Genomic DNA, 20,062 nt, shown 5'->3' with positions numbered 1-20,062 from the left:
AGTTCTTCAGTGGCAGCCAGCCAAGAATAGCGCCATTTTCGTGCGCCTCCTTTGCGTGCTAGCTTTTCTTCCCCAGATGAACATAGGCGGAGATACCCGGGTCAGGTCTTTGGAGCACTTTGTCGCTTGACATGTAATTCTTCATTGAACGATTATCATCTGTAATTGATAAAGCGAGGCGGAGGGACAACCGCCCGCAACCTAGCCTTGTTTGGACACTGGTCATCTGGCCTGTGATGTACCACGCGATCTATTGCTTCTACCTCGCTAGAGAATGCGAATCAAGAAAAGTTGAGCTCCATTTCACTTTGACGGCAGTTTATTGTAAGGTTCGTGCGCGATAACCTTATTCCTATCTGCTACTCTGGATCAAAGCATTTTTTCGCCATCCGCCAACCATGGACTACCTTTGGAAATTAAGAGACTGCGCTCATCCTTGTGCGCCTAGCTCATGTGGCTCCAGATCATGTCTGAACGGTGTCAAAGTTTCCCAAGATAGGAGTTTGAGTTGCGGTCATCTATCCCCATGGGGTGCCATCATACTGCGTCGCTCGTGTACTATAGGTTCTTTCAGCCGCTCCTTGCACTATCACACCTCCACTTATCAATCTATTGGGCTGCCACTGTCTCACTTTCACCCACCTTGCTTTTCACTTAGTTCCAGGGTTTAGGTGCGGCGTGCACCCGCCGTTAGGACAATATCGGAATTGGATAAGCACGTAATCTACATTGTTTTGAAAGGGCTTAAGACGACCTTTTTCAGAAACTGATGTTCTATCAGATCTCTACAGCTCCCGTAATGCAACCCAGCATCATGGCATCGTACACGACCCCATCATCTCTATGTTGCAACCAACCATCAATTTGCTCAAATAAGTCCATCGCGCCCCGAGCGGCATCACGTTCGAGAATTTTCCCAGGCCACATCCCCTTTTCTTGGATCCCCTGGAACTGTATGGGTAGTGGCGGTGGGTGCACTCCGCCCGAGGTCACGTTCAGGACAAACGATATTTGCCATTTGTTCACGCCATAGAATGAGGCTTCTTTGATGTGATGGCGCGCGTAATCCGGTGGAGGAGTGGAATTCAAGTTCCAGCTTAAGATATGGGCGTCAAATGCAATAACTGATGGTGAGGGTAAAGTCAGTGAATGCGGGAGTAAATTTGATACGCAAATTCAAACTCGTCAACTCTGCACCAGTGGACTATGGAGAGATGGAAATTGCAGAGGACGATAACGATGCTTGTACTGAAAAAAACATAATTCGCTCACCTGGCCAGATGATTCCGGGATGTTCTATCACCAAATGCAATTCTCGCTTGCCATTGAATGCATCGTATTGGTCCATCTCAGCGAACACACGGAGAGTGGCTATCGCATCGTCTCCATTATCGTGCTGATCGCTTCCAGCAGATCTTCTCGCTGTTGGGAGTGGAATCTTGAACGGTGTAAGGAACTGTTCAATGTGATCACGCATTAGGAATCAGCCTTCTGTTTCTGGCCAACACAAATAGCCACGAGGACCACGAGGCGTCCGATCTCAAGGTCAGGATCGCGCACCTGGCTGAATGGATAAAGCACATCCCAATCAACGTTCCATTCGTCCATGGCCACGGCGCGAGGGTCGGGCATTCCAGTTGCGCCGAAACGGTCTGCAATATCTGAAACTAATCCAAGAACACCAGGCGCGGAGTCCGCCACGCTGACATGCAACGATCGTTCACCGCTCAAGAGCTGTAAAGAAGAAAAGCAAGCGCCTAGTCAGATTCATCCGGTTGCGAAAGCAACAGCTGTTGATAACGAGAAAGCAGCCCTTCACGTACATCTTCTGAATGCAAAATAAACAATCGGCGAGGATGAAGCTCGTCGAAGATAGCGATGCACCCTGTTGCGAAAACAATTATGATAAGGATTGATATTGCCCCGAGTATTGCGAGAACCCGTCGAAGGAATCTACGCGACAGCCGCCATGAAAAAGATATGGCGTGGGGGACCACGAGGAAGACGCTGATGGCAACGATCGAGGCCACGATGTGCTCCGAGGGTGCCTCCTGGATGATTAAAATATCAGATTAGATGTTCATCAGTTATGCATGGCGATCCGATTAACGTGGTTGACAGGGAAGTAGAATGCAAATCTCGAAGATACCCATGAAACGATAAGCAAGGGAAAACACACTAACATCTCCAGTACGTCCCGTCTAAGGTGAGTTCTTTGAGCTTTCTTCCAGAAGCGAACGCTCACCCCTTTCGGGCCCAAACCAAAATCACTCACTAGCGGGACAAAAATTTCCAAGAGTACGGCAGCAGTTTCTCCACCCAAGGAAGCAGGTATTATCTGAGCTATGAGATACGAAACGAGAGGAAGTCCTTCCGAGTCCCTCCGCGCTGGCGCCACATAGTAGCAAAGAGCGAGAAAAGATGATAGCCCCCACAAGAATCCGATGGCGGAGGAGCCGACGCCAGCATACTGCAAGCCGACTGCCAGAGATACAAAAAACAAATGAACGGAAGTAAAGGACACAACCTCAGAGGCAGCAGAACGATGGAATAAGCCACTTCTGTGCCTAAAGAGCCATTGGGGCAACAACAAGCCTAGGGAAAGGTTCAATGGACAAACATTCCAATTGGAAGCGACTGACCGAACATCGCTGGGCCTACGTAGAGTGCAGCAGCGTACCACTCTCTTGCAAACCAACTCATCTTTCGCTTCGCCACATAGGCCATAAATCCAGCCACAACGTTGGCACCTGTGGCAGCCCCAAGAATTGCCGCCAAGGTATAAATACTTCCGTGAAAATACTCAACAATACTGATACCGACAGGGGCGGAAGAGTACGCAAGGGCGAGTGAGAGCACCAACAAGGCATTATGAAGTTGCTGGGCGACGGAAAATGGCCAACTCAGGAAGTAGGTGCCAAAGAGAGTGAAGTAGGTTGTTTGTGGAGGACTGAAAGTTGAGAGTCGGGGAATCGGTGACGCAGGAGATGACAGATACTTGAGAAGTGCTAGGACATTCTCAGCCATATGTTGAGTCACACCGGGATGAATATTTGCTACAATATCCTAGGCGAGGATAAGACACGTCATACAACTGTAACTGTTGAATACCCACCCTTCGAGTATGGTACAAATAGGAACCACCGACGATGGCGATCTTAGACATGATTAAGCATCTGGCTATGCCGTGGAACCGCAAACAAACATACATCTAACCCAGTTAGGTTGCGATACTCTTGGAATTGCCGGAAATCGGTGCTAGACAATAACCAGGTAATAAGTCCTCAACGACTACATTGGGGATTAAACAATCACGCACTCAGACAGAATGATTCCGCTGCTGAATATATCATTCGCTAACACGGTGCCGTATGGCCTGAATGAAGCAACATGAAGACGAGTTGCTTGCGACTTCTAGTTTCACAAACCTAGGGACGTGAGAATATGCCTCAATCATCTCTTCTGATGTGGCCTGGAAGAGCAATTCGGGGCCCGAAACTCCCGCAGCTGTATGAAGGCATCAATTAGTAGCAATGACCTGACTACTATGAATCCGCGGATGGTGCACCTTCAAGATTGAGAACAGCCCGTGCCCTGCACCAAATACCGTAAATACAGTCAAGCCAGGCAGTGCATGGTGAAACTTACGTCCCGCCCATTTCGCCTTGTGTGGAAAAAAGGTGTGAACCATCTTGAAGACTCTCCTCAGCATTATTCCATACTGTAACCAACAAGGCGCATATATAGCGGATCAGTGACACTTGTGGACGATGGGCGCCGGCGTACAAAAGATTATTGCGGATGCCGGCGACCAGCCCAACGTCTGAATAAGGACACGGATACAATCAAGCATGATTGCAGAAGGAAGAGCATCATCAGCTGCCCCTGGGCTCGGAAGTGTGGAATCCTGCCAAATCAGAAGGTATGGACAGCTGTCAGTGAGAATCAAAGGGACAATTGTAGGGTCCACTCAATAACCCCCATTACCAAATGCGCATTCACAAGAAGGGCATGTTCCTTCCCCGATGGAGTTCCATTCGACAAACGAAAGATAAGGTTCGTGACGTTCGTGTATAATTTGTCAACTCGTCGACCCATCATGTCGAAACTGATTGAATGGATAGACGACAATTTCAGTCTGTTTTTTTTTTACCAACAAATCAAGATTCACCGATGCGAACCACTCCCGACTTGCCTCACAACTTCGCATTCCAAACCGCCTCTCAACTTACCAAGCCTGTCACACTCCGCTTTCAACTGATGTAAGCGCCCAAGCATCCAATCTTCGGCGTGGGCGTGCTCTTTTGTCCCTACAATTCTGTACAAATATCGCGTCTTTGTAGTGTTTTCAGCTCGGTATGATACCTCAGACAGAGACTTGGCATCACGCAGAATGGCCGTCTCGGAAAGCATGGGAAGTCCAGTATTAGGATCAGTTCTGGTTGAGGATCGCCGTCAGCCAATCCAGATATCGCGAGAGGCGTTCTGAGTTCCGGTCCAACATCCCGGACCGCCAATGAATCTAACGGCTTACAGATGATCATTTGGTGAGGGGAGATCTCCAGCAGTGAAACATTGGTGATCGCGGAGATCAGTCAATACGAATTACCGTTGGATGAAAGGGTTCCCCGGGTGGCGTATCAAGATTACAGGGTGTGAAACATAAGTTTGCACACATCAATGGGGATAACACGCGAAGGAGCGGGGGAAAGCACCAGGATTGAAAGTGGGGATAGGTGAATAATGCGGGTAAATAGTCGGTATTCGCGTATCCCAGCGATTTTTTTTTCCCGGTGAAATGCAGCGCGTCCGTGTGGAAAGATGGGGGCCATGCATTTGGGTACGAAGTAGATTGCGGTATGTCAGCTGACAGCCTGGTAAATGCCAGGCACGGTAGGGCACATTATCTCATGGGAAGAGACAAGGCGACCCTACGCACGCTAGACCTGAGATAGAAGAAAGGATGGGAACGTACGATAATGGGCTTTTAGTGTAAGGAAGAATCCCAGAAGTGTCAGAAATGCAAAGGCAAGAGTTGACACAAGCGGTCCCAAGGGCCTCCCAGACATTGTTCTAACGTTCAGAAGTCAAGAGAACTGTGCGTTTGGTCTAAATCTCTAAATGGTGGTGTGATTCTTGGTCGGCGTCAGCTGCTGAGTAGATCAACGTTGCATCACTCCGTGAGAGCGACTTCGGCGGCTTAGATTATTAGTGGTTGTTGATATCGCAAATACAACTCAACAATGGCATCTCACGTTCCCACGGTGCGCCAACCATACTGTCACCACCATTCACGTCACCCCGACAACACACCCAGAAGATACCAACCCGAGGACCTCTTGACAGAAGCCACACACCAGCAATTTTATTTTGGATTAACGATCTCATATGCTACGGTTGCAACCTGAAGGGGCAGTCGCGACACATCGAGGCCGCGGGGTAATAATCTGAACCACCACCACCACCACCCCTGAGAGAATATTAGCAAGAATTCACCCCTTGGTTCTTACATGATAATCCCTGAATCTCCAGCATTCACAGTACCGTAATGTTATTTGTGCTGGAATTTGTATGCTCCGTCCGTCTGCAACTCATATTACCGTCTATCCTCATCCTCGGACCTAGTCATCATTGAAGGCGTCCAAGAGCGCTCTAACACCAGGGGCCCAACATTTTTACTAATTTCCTGCACATTCATCAACCCTGCTCAGGAGAAAACGGCTTCATTTCAGAAGCATCGTCTGAAGTGCAAAGCTGCAATTCACTGCTTACCAAAAAGAGCAAGCAAGAAAATTGATTGACGAACTCATCTCCAAGGATCACACTTAAGCTATGATCCATATATGTACATATATACATGCCCTTCGCCTTCTCCTTCAGGGCCATGGGACGGGGGGAAAGTCATTTCTTACTTTATTCCCAAACTATCACAGAGTTATTGATTGGAGTGCCGTGGATGTCCTCGGTCTGCTTCTGCGTCCTCGATCCGTATCATGGACCTGGCGACAGGGAAGCACAGCCACAGCCTTCCCTGATTGACCCTTTGCGGATCAGCATCAGACTGCACCGCCGATGGCTCACTGCGGCAACAAAACGACTCGCAAGGGTGATGAAACACGGCCAACCCCATTTACGGACTGATCTCCAGGGACCTTCCTTGATTTGTTGGATTAACAGTCCCGAAATGAAATACATCCACGGGGCAATACATATTCATCAATCCTGATAAAATCGCCACATTAATGAAATCTCGATCGTTATAAATATTTCCATAAAAGTGTTCGATCTTCAGCAGTCGCGATGGCAGCAGAAAATCTTGGACAGCAGAAAAACTGAAATATCATTTGATTCCTCTCTTCGCCGAATCGAAAGACTTGCAATCAACAGAAAATGAAGTGAGAACTGAATTTACAGGAAGAGGCCAGCCAGCATCCAAAGGCACATACTTCGAACTTTGAATAATGTCAATTTGTAACGTAGAGACGGGAGAGGTCGATGCGAAAGCAAGAAAGAAGAAACGAAGAAATTATCGTAGCAGGTTTATTCTACAAGGGATATCAAGAACGAATAAGGTATGTCAGGGTCCATGCAATGCGGATAGGATGGATGCTATCTATTACTGATGAATGCGAGCAATGATGATGATGCAAATGCGAGAATGAAGGATTCGATGTCGGGGTAGCATTGCGAAGGCTAGGTGGCGCAGAACGAAGGGGAATTTCCCATATGGTACGCCAAAAAGGAGAAGGAAGAAAAAAGGAATTAACCCCGCCGAGAACAGTAAATAAAACATATAAACAACACTGCTGTTCGAATCGAACGCTGTTTTGTTGAGGCAGGTTTTCACCGCCTGGTTGGGATGATCGTCCTCGTGGTAGAATCACGATTCCCCCTAAGCAACCCGAGCAGCTGGGTACCGCCTGTCCCTTTGATAGGGCACGCCGAAGGTTTGGATACAACGTCGCCGAGTCCAAGACCAGAGACGGGGCAGACGGCTAACAAGTCAGCGTCGCCTTCCTCAGCCATTCGTCTGAGCATGGCGCTGACTGGACAAGCGGAGGGTATAACTACCCTCTTACCCGCCTCGACTGCTGCCTTCCGCGCCTGTGCAACCACATAAATACCAGCGATCTTCAGGTGAACGTCGCGAAACCTGCGCATCGCGCACACGGCATCGTTGTACTTGGTTACGAGTTCATGGGCGAGAGGAGAGTTTGCTTGAGAAGCGGAGATAGCCATTGAACGAAGCGAGAAATTACTCGAAACCAGCTTGTGGAGGAAGCCACGATGAATTGCAGGCATATAGCCTTGCATTCTGATTGATAAAAAAATGAATTGCAACAGCAGTGATTAGACGGGTGGTTGAGGGCACACATATTAATTAAGTGGAAAAGCTCACCTCCTCATGAATGTGCGATCCGCATCCTCGCGTGTTACTACGGGAGAGCGGAGATCATGCTTCTCCATCGTGTGGTCAATGTCGAGGAATACGTCTAGCGAATGCATCAAGGTGCTCTGGCCGCCACTTGGGCCAGAAAGGCTCTTCCACTCTTCCCTGACGGGCCCGACACCTTCCCACATCCAAGGAACTTCGCCAGACGACGGACCACGAAACCAAGGTCGAATGAGATTGTAAAAAGCTATGGGGGAGCAGGCGCCATTCACATCCCTGAGGATGGTAATTAAGTCTTCAATATTCTCCGTAAGCGCATCGAGTCCGGTGCAAACGGTTTGAAGGATGTCCGCACGAAGACGGCCCAAGTCGCGTAAGTCTAAATTCTCATATGCGGCCATGACGGCGAGAGCTCGAGTTCCGTGAAGCTCGATGTCAGCGCAGCATTGGTAGAACGCGATTTCATCGTCCGTGCCCGAAAAAGTTGTCAAAATGCGGAGATTTCCAGGGGCAAGTGGTTTACTAGGGTCACGGGGGGCAATGTTCCAAAGTACCGTATCCGCATACGTGAGAATGGGTGCCATGCCAAGGTCATCGGAGACGGCGAAGAGTGGGATTGCGAGAGAAGCGGGGACGACAGGTGCGGAAGTAGTATTAGGGGTTAGAGAATGAACATAAAAGTGGACAAGATAAGCGAGAACATGATGTGCCCGATGTTGCAGTTGAGAATAACTTCGAAGGATTTCGGTGTCAAGCACTGGCATCTGTGTTATGGCGTCAATTCATTAGGATCGAGTGAGCGTCAAGGATATTAGACACATACAGCCCGAATGCTCTCTTGCCACCGCTCAGTGGAAGTCCGCTTGGCCAGAGCCTCAGACGAGGCATCTTCACCTAAGCTAACGACGGAGTCGGTGCCACAATTGACGAGATCTAACGCTCGCTCCCAAGCATCGAAAGGCGAAGGCAAACGCGTGCAGGGTGATGCTGAAGGAGCAAAGCCGGTAACGGGGGAGATGTCATAGTCAACGAGCTTGAGGGTCTATAGTTTGGGTTGGGTATAAGCATTCGACTTCGGCGCTTGGAAGGGTCGACGGAGCTATTGAATTGACTTACGGATCGGGGAGCAGACTCGACACAGCGAGCTGATTTGGCCCCAAGGATGTTGCTGGCGGTGTGAGCGATGGACTTGATGGTAATCATTGGTGAAGACGGCATGATGAAGATGGGAGAGGAGCAAGTAAAACTGGTTAGATAGGGTGAGGACGAGTTGGGTGAATGAAGAAGAGTCATGCCCTTTTAATCTATCGCGACGCAGTATTTTGGAGATTATAGTGGCCAGGGCTACTCAGCAGCGAAAACTGACCGAGTCCGAGAGGAGTAGGAGGCCGTAGCAGTGATTCGACGACACCGTGGACTTCACACGACGAGGCATATCGATCCTTTACACTTTGCGTGTAATATGATTGGGAAACCTCAGAATTACAGCGGGCCATTGGGAATGGACGAAAAAAGCGAATAAAAGCGAGCTATGCGAGAGAAGAAAGTGAAAAAATCAAAAAGAACCCATCAACATAAGCGGCAATGCCCAGGATTTTTGGGCTAGTGATAGGAAAATGCACAGCCATTCAAACGGAAGTGATTTTTTCTTTTTCTTTTTTTCCCATTTCCTTTTTTCCCTTCTTTCTTTTTCGTGTGTACTTTCCCGTTTTCTGGTTTATCGTTTTTAATTATCTGGTGGAGAGTATCTGATGTTAATTCACCGCCCATCCACGATATGTTCCTCCCCGCTCGGTACAGACCTAGCCGTTATTCTCCATTTGCTTACAGTGAAAATCGTCAATGTGGTCATGAGCTCCGAGCCTCGGACGATGGCACGCCAGTCGTCGACACATGTGTCCGCAGTACCTGACATGTCCAGAAATGTAGCCGGAGATCCCACTCCTCCATGGGATTTGTTCGTTCCATGTGTTGATCATTCTATCCATCGTCATTCAAACCATCAAGAAATGGTTTCCAATCTATTTGAACAGATGTAGAGAATGTTCACCTTCATCTTTCACTAGAACACTAGATGGACCATATGGGGGTTCTGTAGATGGAAAAAAAAATCACATATTCACTTCATATTCCATCAAGGATGCTTGGGAGACCTCCGTATGCACAGCATGAACCCCATCAGACCCAACGTCCCCGCGCGTGACTCGTCCCATCGCAAATGAGAGTGGATGCACACTCAGCACTCTGATCATATATATGAGGACCTTGACAACAGACCCATGTATCTCCGTTTCATGCTCCTCGTCCCCCTGATTCGCAGCTATATGCAGCTTGTTCCGTTTTTACCCCCTCGCAGCAATCTGTCGTAGCGCCCGTGCGGCCCCACTGCACATATGCATACAGCTGATCACCCATGTGCGCCGCGCACATTTGCAATCAGCCCTCGTGCACTACCCCAATAGCTCACTCACTGTTCCTGTTTCTTTCCTCATTGCAAGTACCTAATGTTACTGGGTTCACAAGACCTTCGCCTTTCCTTTCTGATCTGTATTGATATTGACCAGAAAAACACGAGCGGTTGCGACCACTCCACGTATCGCCCGTGACTTCCGCCGTACCCGACCAGGCCCTAGTCCGAAGGCAAGCAGTCCAGACCGTTGGAGTCCTATTGAAGCAAGCTAATATTAAGCCTAATGTGATTAGCACGACTGCATCCCAAGGTACACGCTGGAACGGCTGCGTTTCCAACCTGGCACTCTTGGTAAGGAATTGGCGAGAGAGGCCTAATTCCTCGTTCTCCCGAGCCGTGCTGTGGCCAACATATCTCACGGCCATTGATGTCCTTTTTGCCTTCAGACCCGCCCGAACGCCCGAACCTGAAGACTCTGCCCACCAAAGCCCTCCACGTTCTTTACTCACCCGCATCACATAATCATCGCTTTTTCTCCGGGGTTCTCATATCGAACTTCCTTTTCTGAGCGAAAGCAACACTAGCTTTTCAATTCAGTCACCCTCACTTATCTTGAATGTCTCACGCACACACCCGAATGGTCTGAGGAGTTCCTATCCAAGACTTGTGATCTTCTCCATGTCCTACTCGCTCCTACCACATCATCACAACCGTTCTGCAATTGAGCTTGCGACCAAGTAGGTTCAACATCGAGCGATGTGCGCACATATTTGGTTAATGCGGCTTTGGCCGAAATTGCCGTGACTCGATATGAAACAACTTGAGTCAAGGGGGGACCTGTCGATGTCATGATAATGCATCACGACCCTGCATCGTCAGCGAAACTCGGTAGAGTAGAGATCCTGTTCCTGAGGGTTGATGGAGCCATACAGTGAGATTAGTTTAAGTCACCGGGCAAGTCCAAGAAAATCTGCATTACTGTATATCCGAAGTGTTTAGACAGCGGAGGCGTCGTACAAGGCTCTCAGGCAAGTTTTGTCCATTCTTGAACGTGCGGCAAACGAACTCTGTTGGGTCTTAGTTTGTATCGTGGTCGTGTACGTGCTTGGGACTTTGTGATCGCTTTCCATGAGCCTTCCGGCGTCTTTACATGCCTGGGAATCAGACTCCCTGAGAGTGCTCGAGCGTAACCGAACGGTCTACTAGTTCTAACCAAACAAGTCCCATCTGTGCGAGGGTGCATCAACATTACAGTCAACATGTCTAGCCCGAGGCCCGCTCCTTCATCATGTCAAAATACCAGGTGGATTTCGCACCGGCGGTTTTCAGCGATATGAATATTTGCCTTTTTTGACATAGAAGTGGTTGTCATGGATCAAGACCACTAGAGGCGCTCGTGGCACAATGTCCATGGCAACACACAATCGTGACAACGCGAGTGCCTCAATGGCCGTTGCTATGCACTGTATGCACTGTCAAGTCGCGTGTTCACCTGTTCCGCATCGCAAGGCAATCCGATTCCCTGCATGAGTGCACTCTTCATTTTTGCTTTGCTAAAGAAGCATGCAACCATCACTCATGCCGATGGGGGTTGATCCCCATCGATTCAATTTGGGGTGCCTCATGGTTAATGCGCCCACCCGTAGCGCTAGTTCCACTTTCAGACTTCCGGCAAGTTAAAATGAAAAGCTTCATGAAATTAGAATTAGGTGAGAATCGAGAGAAAGCGCGGCGTTAAACTGTCTCATCTCAGTCACTTCGCCCTCTTGGCTCCGCCCTTTTGAAATCCCGACAACCCGCTCGCCCCGACGGTCTCCAACCCCAAAAGACGAATACACGTCCTAACACTCGTGTATGTTGCGGTAGTGCGATTCGAAAACTGACCAAAAAATAGGACACGTTGAAGAATGCCAACGTCCTAGCCTTCCATTTCCTCCGAGGGCATGCAACTGCGCTTCTCTATCAACTGCGTCGCCCCTGGGCGCTAGCGTGGGATCGGCTCCACTGAGATCCCGAGTCAGGCTCGACAACCGTTAATGGAACCTCGGACTGTCCCATGTTAAGTACTTGTGCCTGTGTCAGTGATTCACCATGGCGAAGTTGTTGTACGAACCGGAGTTATGGTAAACACTCAAATCCCAAATAGGTTGATCAAAAATTCTTATTTGGGAACCCGAGGCAAGCGCAGCTTCAATTCTTGCCTATTATCGTAGTTGAACCCTGATAACGCTCGGGGTTATGATCGAGAGACCCTATGACAGTTTTCTGCATGCTTGTCAGGTTCACTGAATGTATTTAAGCACTTGCTTGTTTGTTCTTTTTCTTGACATCTATTCTGAGACCGCGCAGCGAAGTGCACGACTCTATCCATCCTTTGTCCGCGGTGCACAAAGGACTTGCAGATGAGAAAGGAGAAATGTTACGTATATCCAGGCTTCTGCAGAGCCTCCCGTGATGCCTTTCGGTTAATGACGTCGTCTGTGCGTCTTCAGTGTCCGAGCGTGAGTCTGGCTGACGACCAAGGAGACTAAAGACCGGAAAATAAACCGCAGGTAATCGTGTGAGTCATGCCGAGTCAAACCGCCTTTCCGCCGCACAACGTTTAGTTACCGAAAAAAAAAAGCTTCGAGTTCGCCCCTCCCCCGCCGCTCTCTTAGCCCCAGCGAGTCCGTGCGAGCACACGCGCATCAAGCCAGCCCCGGTGACGCAATCCGGTTGTTGCAATCTACCCCGACAACTTTCCCCCGCTTCAAAATTTGCGTCGTGATGTTCTCAAATTCTCCGCCTCGGTGAATTTCTCTCTTTCAACTCCAAGAAGGAGAAGAGTTGAGATCTTGCAAACGCGAAAGTGTTCGCATGACCATACAAAGGCGCACCCATCTCATTGCACTTGAAAAGTTGGACCAAATTGACCTTGTTTGTGCGCCGATATTGACGCACATGCATCATTGGTTGCTTGAACCTAAAGTTTTACAATACTTCCGGCATCCCATCGCCAGATTTATTGTGCCTTCCAACCGATGCTTACTAGAGATAAGATCAACGTGAGCGTGTCCACGAACGGCATCAGGTGACTCCATGCCTAAGAATGGCTATATATGTTACTGTGAAGGGCAACTACGATCCAGCAAATACGTACCAATTGGCGGCGGGAGCCCGTTCCCGACGAATCATCATAATATAAAACCAAGAAGTTAACGTCACGTCGTAAATATTCGGGGTTACATAGTATAACCACGCGGGCGTTTCGGAATTAACTGAACCCAAATCGATGGGACGCAAGACACGTTGTAGTTGGGGTAAGCGGTGGATGATCGGGGAAGAAGAGAAAAGACACCATGAGAGATTTGTGAACATGCTCGGCGATTCATCCGATTCCCCCACGCATTGGGTAATGAATATAACGTGGTTGACGTCAGCGCGTCGCTGAGCTAAGGCAGCATGTGTCGAAGGGACTAGATGGAACCAGATGAGAGTAGAACCGCCGCTGATGGAGAGCGTCGGTACAAATATTGGTAAATACATGGTCAAGGTCGTTCCTCCAAGCACGTTTCCCGATGATTTATTCCAGGGAAATAATTGTTATAGACAGACATTATGAGACGGGTTCATCAAACCTATCCGTCGGCGGAGCGACAAGTTGGATAAGATAAGAGAGCCGAGAGATATCGGTGACGTGTACTATCCCCCAAAGGGCACCAATGATGGGGACAGGTGTGGGTCATTTATGGAGCTAGTTTTGATGTATTATGGGGCGGCAGTTCCCTAGCGAAGAGCGTCGGTCCAATAGTGATTGGAGACGAGTCACGGCGTTTTGTTGTCCTAGTTGGACAACAAAAGGGGGCCCAGCTAGCAGAGCAGGGGGGACATCGACGTAGGGAGCAAAGTCAGCGCACTCTCCGTCCCCCCCACTGCCCTTCCATGCTTCAAGGGCCCTAAGTCGAGGCAGGGCAACTCTCAGCCAAGTGTATGCTCCTTCGTGTGCTGTTCCTCACGTTGCCCTTGGTCTGTCTAAGCCAAACCGGTCGGGAGCAGTTGACACAGCGATCCCTAGGAGCTCCAGGAACACGATATGCCCCCCCCCCCCCCCCCCCACGAGCTCCGACATTTACTGGGAAGCTACCGAGCATCCGTTCAGGGCTTCACAGATCTTGCGGGGCGGAGTGGCGTCGCTATGTTGAATCACTGGTACACTGTATCCCAGACAGGATTTGGATGCGAATTATTGCGAGGTCGTGCCCTACTGGATAAATGTGTCCCCTCTTTCCATATGGCTTGTATGTTTTTGTTTCTCGACAAGGTGGGGTTCAAGCCACCATGCAATGATGCAAGACCACACCACATTGTCCCAATATATATGGCTTCTGGTGACGGCCTAGGGATTGGGGGTTTAATTTCCATCTGGAGGTACTGGTGGGTGACTTTTGCGGAAAATCTTCCCTCCTGAACGCTGGGGGATCATGTGAAACTCCCAGCAGTGTCACTTTCAACCTCAGCGGCGATCCTCGCGGGACTTGTGCCCGCGAACGATATCAGAGAAAGTGTTTCTGCCATGAATGTGCCTGGTGCAACTAATCCCTTTGCTGGAGTCGTTCCAGTAGCTGCTTGTCGGTATGAACTCGGGACGAGTCGTACGATTGTGATTAGACAATGCGGCTGGTTTATGCCCTTCGTAGGTCATAAGAGCTGGAACATTTAGTTTAATTCCCCACTTGCACACGTTGCGCATGGCCAATTTTCTGGTTGTCAAGAAGTTGACACATGGGGATTTCCAACAAACAAGTGTGAAGGTCTCCATCCGACTTGGAATATCGCATTCTGACATATGTGGAACTTTACATTAGACACACTAGCACTAGTACTCTCCTTTTTAGGTTCGGCGACGTGACCACACAGCCTGATGTGGGACTTGGGTTGCTGTTACCTTTTTGATGCAGTCCGACGGTCCGCAAGGCCGACCGTGCTCAAAGCTTACGAATGGACAACCATTCATCACGCAAGGGCTCCAAAATATGTGGGGGGCTTGGGTGGTCAGGTACGTTTAGTATAAGCGCTTCTTTTTCTCAGTTTGGCTGAGCCACTTGGTCACCTAGGGAAGGGGTGCGAAAACATTCGCATATTACTGTGTACTCTGGGAAATTTTGTAAAGATAACTGGATTGCGAACTCAGCTTTGTGTTAGTGAACTAGTCAATTGACAATGTACCTAACTATCGTACATGGATTCTTTTGTTAGTAAGGATCGTATCAATTAGAACATCGTTCTCACCTCAGCTTCAGCTGAGGAAGGCGCGGGAGGAGCAAAATGTTTATGTCCAAACGTTAAGGCCCAAGCGCGTATGGCGCAAGACCAAAGCGAGTCAAAGTGCATAAGGCTCGGTAATTGAACGAAGAAGAACAAAAAAGAAAAGAAAAATCTCTGGCCACACCATCTTGAGCCCATAGTGACCGAAAGCCACAATGAGCGCCCTGGGTAGCTATTGGACTTCCAACAGAATTCGTCTACCAAGCTTCAGGCCCGGAAATGGTTATATCCACAGCCGATGGTCATTACCGGACTCATGTCGATTAATTCATGGTAATCCAGCGGGTCTTCAATACGATGGGTATGAAGACTCTTGTCAGTCTTTTCAATCGTTGCCAGAAATTTGTGTGTCAAAAACTGACGGTGTTGGGGAGGCCGGGAGCTCGACGCTTTCCTTCCTCGAGACTTTAATTTTTCGAACCCGTTCGTTGGTCTTGCGCCTCGAGTTCCCTCCTAACAAACAATGTAGGATGTATCCGAGGGACTGAATGCTGCATTACATCTCAGTTTTGGGGTAGGACTCGGGGAGGGAGAATGGATATGGGAGTTACAAATCACTGTGATCTAAGAACACAAATCTTCAGTATTTTGCGGAGTATTCCCGGACCCTGGAAATATAGACGAATCATCACCTGCACCGGGTCTGAGCGTTCACGCCCCTACGTATCCCGTTATGTTTTATGTCTAGTCAAGCGCGTTTAGTTCTCTCAATTTTTTGGGGGGAACCGTGGAACCGTGGAAGTGCTAAAGGTGGGGGGGTGTCTGCGTCAAAGCAATCTCGATGGAAAATTATAGCCCCTCGATAGAGATCCGGTTTCGACATCGTTGGCCCTGATCAAGTGAATATTTCGCGGCACAAGTCAGGCCTGAGGTTTCAGGGCCTTGTCAGCAGCGCTCCCACGAACACGTGTGAGCAAATTGAGTTCTCAAGGGCCCATCGGAGTCGATCGCGATCGAGGGCACTCAGAGGCAACAATGGTCTACAAATTATCGCAAACTCTTGTAGGGCACTCTTCAGACGTACGAATCTGTGCTTCCACTCTTGCTGGGGCCAGCATTCACCTACCACCTTTCAGGTCCGAGCGCTTGCGTCGCCTTCGTCTGACCTGATTCTCTCCGCGTCTCGGGACACGAAGGCGATAGCATGGACGAGGCAGGGAGGGTCATCTTCCTTCTCGCCGTCTGTTCCATTTCATGCCGGTGAAAGGTTCGTCAATGCAGTAACTTACTTGCCTCCAAACGTAGAAGGGCCCAACGGTAGTGTTCACGTAACTGTTGGAATGTAACTATTCTGAAATATTTTGGTTTGGTAAGGATACCTCGTCACTGGTGGGCAAGATACTATTATAAATATTTTTCCCATTGGTGCTCGGCATTCGGAATCATCCCATATGCTAATTGGGCACACTGAGAACGTTTGCGCGTTGGATGCGACAACCAACGGAACCATAATATCGGGATCCTGGGACAAGTAAATTCAAGTTTTTTTACTCTGGTGGGTATTCTGCTCAATGGATGGATGGTTTAGAACTGCGCGCATATGGAAGGATTTTAAGGCGGCATACGAGCTTAGAGGCCATACCCAGGCGGTGTGGGCCGTGGTTGCCGTTGACGATGAGCAGTTCCTAACTGGTGAAGTGTCTCTCTTGATGGTATCTTACCTCGAGCCGACGTGTGGCCTATTAGGTTCCGCTGATAAGGAGATCAGATTGTGGAATCGACACAAAAGCATTCGGAAATTCCAAGGTCACAAGGACGCTGTTAGAGGCCTTGTTATCATCCCGAATATCGGATTTGCCTCATGTTCTAATGACAGGTAAGCTCTTTGCTCGTGTTATTTATGTAAGTTCATCAATGAACTGCATTGCAATCAGTGAGATTCGTGTTTGGACGCTGGAAGGGGACACGATATACACCTTGTCTGGGCACACTTCCTTTGTTTATTCCCTTTCTCTCTTACCATCGGACGATCTTGTGTCGGGAGGAGAAGACCGAAGCGTTCGAGTTTGGAAAGGCGAGTCCAGACCGAATCGGTCGGACTATGGCTGGCTGATTATGCATCTCAGATGGCGAGTGTGCCCAAGTCATAGTCCTTCCTGCCATCTCTGTATGGGCGGTTGCTACCATGCCGAATGGAGATATTGTTGCCGGAACGAGCGACGGCATCATCAGAGTCTTCAGCGAGAAGGAGGAGCGATGGGCAAGTCCTGAGACACTCAAGGTTTATAATAATCCTCTTCGCCTGTCATGCAGTCTGACGATTTGACAAACCAGGAGTATGATGATCATGTCGCTAACCAGGCCCTTCCTTCGTAGGTCCCCAAAAACACGTTTACTTGAGAAAGTCTCACTGTTGCCTTCAGTCAACAAATAGGTGACGTTAAGAAGTCAGATCTTCCGGGAACAGAGGCCCTAACGAAACCGGGGAAGAGCGAGGGTCAAGTCCTCATGATTCGAGGCGAAAATGGAGCTGTCGAAGCGCATCAGGTAGGCGGCACAGCCTCATTCAAGACTACCGCCTGATCTTGTGGTAAGTGGTCCTCAGGAACATGGCAGAAGGTTGGAGAAGTAGTCGACGCAGTTGGCTCCGGGAGGAGGCAGCTGTATGAAGGAAAAGAATATGACTACGTTTTTGACGTCGATATCCAGGACGGCGTACCCCCCTTGAAGCTCCCCTATAACATAACAGGCGAGGATGGCTATGTTTATTATTTCATCCGGCTACATGAATTCACGGTGCTTGCATTACGTTTTCAGAAAATCCCTACGCAGCAGCCCAAATTTTTTTGCAAAGGAACAATTTACCGATGTCGTATATTGACGAAGTAGTCAAGTTCATTGAGAAAAACACTTCGGGTGCTCAACTTGGTGAGCCATCAGGACAATTTGTCGACCCATACACCGGTAAGTCCCTAGGCACGGTCCTATCCGTTAATTGCTTAACACCCTTTAGGCGCGTCAAGTTACAGATCATCCACTGTGCCAACGGCTCCCACACCTGCCGGGTCTTACCAGGATCCATTCACTGGGGCTTCAAGATACCAAGCGTCTGCTTCAACTCCAGAGGGTCCTTCACCGAATACAGTGCATTCACATGATCCCTTCACGGGTTCGTCGGGGCACCGTGGTCATCACACCATTCCTGCTGCAACGGCATCAACAACGCCGATACAGCCACCGGCTAAACCGTTCCTTCCTGTAGTAAGTTGTATCTCAACTTCTTGTGACACAATTCTCAATAACGATTTGAAGACGACGCCATTAGCATTCCAACAGGCGAATATTACTGCAATGCGTGCGAAACTGAATGAATTGGAGCACAATCTTCCTGAAGATTCAGTATGCGCATTCAAATCTTGCATTAGATCACCATGACTTAGTCCTGCTTTTCTACCCCACTAGAGTCTACGCTTCACCCCTGAGCAGGCGGAAGCTCTAAATCGACTCTTTGAGCAGGTGAAAGCAGCATCTCAAGACACGAAGAATATCAAGGCGACCAATATATCTGCAGCGGACATCAAGATAGTGCTCGACCTTGTTGCGCAATGGCCTGAGACTTTACGGTTCCCAGGCAAGTGGTACCCTTGTGTTCCTGATCTCCAGATTACAATAGCTGCGTGTCATATGCCCAGTGCTGGACCTTCTTCGCATAATTCCTGCTTATTTCCCACAAGCGGTGACAACGGCACCAGTTGGTGCACTATTCACCCAGAGATTGCTCGAAACATCTGGGTGGAAGTTGCACCCATGGCCTACCCCACTTCCCAAGCACTTAGAAACAAATATATTACTGGCTTTGCGTGCCTTTGCGAATTCGTTTCAGTCTCACGATAACTCTGCAACCACGGCGAACAATGGGAAAATCACCAAGGCAGTGCGTGGCAGTCCTGATTGGGGGGTGATTCGTCCATTTGTCTGATATCGCATGGATTTGCTCAGTTATTTGAGGAATTGCTACAACCCTCCTTGGCGCCTCTGATAAAGACGCAGTGGGTGGCGCTCGCGACTATAGCCTTAAAGTGAGTCGTGAGCCAGTGCTGTCGGTTATGCAGGCCCCAGATGGCCGGGTGGCTTCCCTTTTGGATCCGTCTAATGCATCGGTTTACTGACCCTCTACTAATTCTTTGCTCGCTCAGCTATTCAATGGTCCCTTTCAGAGAAGAAGGGGAATTCATCAGGCAGTTGCATCTGAAATTAATCTCCAAAGTGCGTATATGCGTCCCAGCTGCGGTAATTAGGATCGCACTTATCACCGTTACGCTGGGTCGGGTTTACGTCCTCTCTCACCGCTTAATTATCATTCATTTATCTGGTCTTCATGGCCATGATGTTCCATTGGTAGATTCTATCAAGCACCGCCGATGGGGAGGCACAGTATAGGGCAGTTGTCGCATTGGGCAATGTCGTGCGTATGACCCATTGGCCTTTTACCTTTTTCTGATGGGATTCATGCTCGCAAACAATTCAAACTCATTCACACGGCCCCAAACCCCGCTTTTTGATGCAATCTTTCCATGTCTGTCATAAACGGACCCATGTCGTTGTTCGCCCACAACGACCCTTGAACACTCCTTTGCTTCGTGCTTCATCGAACCATGGAAATTTCCCACGGACACGAAACAGGTGCATGCTTCAAAAGTAGATAAGCCACTCAGCCCAGCAGTTCTGCAGGAAATCAAAGCCCTCAGTGCTCAGGTGGCGAAAAAGTTCGCGGAGGGCCGCTTCCAGGTAGTCAATGGTGAGATCGAAAAATTGGTTGGATGAAAGGAAGGAGTAGAAAGTGATTTCGAAGCGGAGCCTGATGTTAACGGAAACACGAGCTATATAAATGCGCAAATTTGTTCGAATATGAAGATTACAACTGTGAGCAGTCGAAGGATCTCCAGGAGGAAAAGACGCAGGGACTCGTCCAGAAGTTTTCTTCAGCGCGAAATGTGGTGGCGAACAGGAACATC

At 49.0% G+C, this 20,062-nt stretch overlaps 5 protein-coding genes across 5 annotated transcripts; 1 reads left to right on the top strand and 4 right to left on the bottom strand.

Moving 5' to 3' along the window:
* Positions 1–777: 777 nt before the first annotated feature.
* Positions 778–4,440, bottom strand: EI90DRAFT_2923234 (uncharacterized protein; the record flags this gene model as incomplete). The annotated part of the gene is made up of 16 exons (XM_039054812.1): positions 778–1,124; positions 1,273–1,456; positions 1,561–1,734; positions 1,824–2,051; positions 2,184–2,201; positions 2,276–2,567; positions 2,639–3,066; positions 3,116–3,157; positions 3,210–3,258; positions 3,320–3,376; positions 3,429–3,507; positions 3,569–3,594; positions 3,649–3,721; positions 3,787–3,907; positions 3,988–4,108; positions 4,172–4,440. Coding segments are annotated over 16 exons (2,508 nt in total), but the record flags the coding sequence as incomplete, so codon positions are not given.
* Positions 4,441–6,843: 2,403 nt separating this feature from the next.
* Positions 6,844–8,611, bottom strand: EI90DRAFT_3016995 (Indoleamine 2,3-dioxygenase; the record flags this gene model as incomplete). Its single annotated transcript, XM_039057062.1, has 4 exons — positions 6,844–7,315; positions 7,400–8,157; positions 8,217–8,435; positions 8,510–8,611. The coding sequence occupies 4 exons, from the start codon at positions 8,609–8,611 to the stop codon at positions 6,844–6,846; spliced, it is 1,551 nt and encodes a 516-aa protein (XP_038915289.1).
* A 3,963-nt stretch (positions 8,612–12,574) lies between these two features.
* EI90DRAFT_3061455 (uncharacterized protein) lies at positions 12,575–13,755 on the bottom strand. Its single transcript, XM_039060555.1, has 3 exons — positions 12,943–13,755; positions 12,832–12,885; positions 12,575–12,765 (listed from the first exon to the last, which is right to left on the bottom strand). The coding sequence occupies exons 1-2, from the start codon at positions 13,326–13,328 to the stop codon at positions 12,870–12,872; spliced, it is 402 nt and encodes a 133-aa protein (XP_038915288.1). The 5' UTR covers positions 13,329–13,755; the 3' UTR covers positions 12,575–12,765; positions 12,832–12,869.
* A 532-nt stretch (positions 13,756–14,287) lies between these two features.
* On the bottom strand, positions 14,288–15,027 carry EI90DRAFT_3061452 (uncharacterized protein). Its single transcript, XM_039060554.1, has 3 exons — positions 14,897–15,027; positions 14,648–14,838; positions 14,288–14,585 (listed from the first exon to the last, which is right to left on the bottom strand). Exon 3 carries the CDS (start codon positions 14,530–14,532, stop codon positions 14,296–14,298), a length of 237 nt encoding a protein of 78 aa, XP_038915287.1. The 5' UTR covers positions 14,533–14,585; positions 14,648–14,838; positions 14,897–15,027; the 3' UTR covers positions 14,288–14,295.
* Positions 15,028–16,048: 1,021 nt separating this feature from the next.
* Positions 16,049–18,678, top strand: EI90DRAFT_3289951 (WD40-repeat-containing domain protein; the record flags this gene model as incomplete). Its single annotated transcript, XM_039067196.1, has 13 exons — positions 16,049–16,127; positions 16,184–16,364; positions 16,422–16,578; positions 16,636–16,923; positions 16,982–17,121; positions 17,174–17,328; positions 17,382–17,419; positions 17,471–17,594; positions 17,643–17,796; positions 17,865–18,011; positions 18,061–18,308; positions 18,360–18,446; positions 18,510–18,678. Coding segments are annotated over exons 1-13 (1,932 nt in total), but the record flags the coding sequence as incomplete, so codon positions are not given.
* Positions 18,679–20,062: the final 1,384 nt, after the last annotated feature.

This window comes from Cantharellus anzutake (genome assembly GCF_015039405.1).
Source record: "Cantharellus anzutake strain C23 chromosome Unknown EI90scaffold_29, whole genome shotgun sequence".
NCBI lineage: Eukaryota > Fungi > Basidiomycota > Agaricomycetes > Cantharellales > Hydnaceae > Cantharellus > Cantharellus anzutake.
Note: the sequence above shows the minus strand (reverse complement) of the source record. Positions and strands in the feature narration are given on the sequence as shown.

What these genes read in the sequence shown, in the direction of transcription:
- EI90DRAFT_3061455 (XM_039060555.1), bottom strand. Translation starts at nt 13,328, where the DNA reads ATGTATTTACCAATATTTGTACCGACGCTCTCCATCAGCGGCGGTTCT.
- EI90DRAFT_3061452 (XM_039060554.1), bottom strand. Translation starts at nt 14,532, where the DNA reads ATGCGCAACGTGTGCAAGTGGGGAATTAAACTAAATGTTCCAGCTCTT.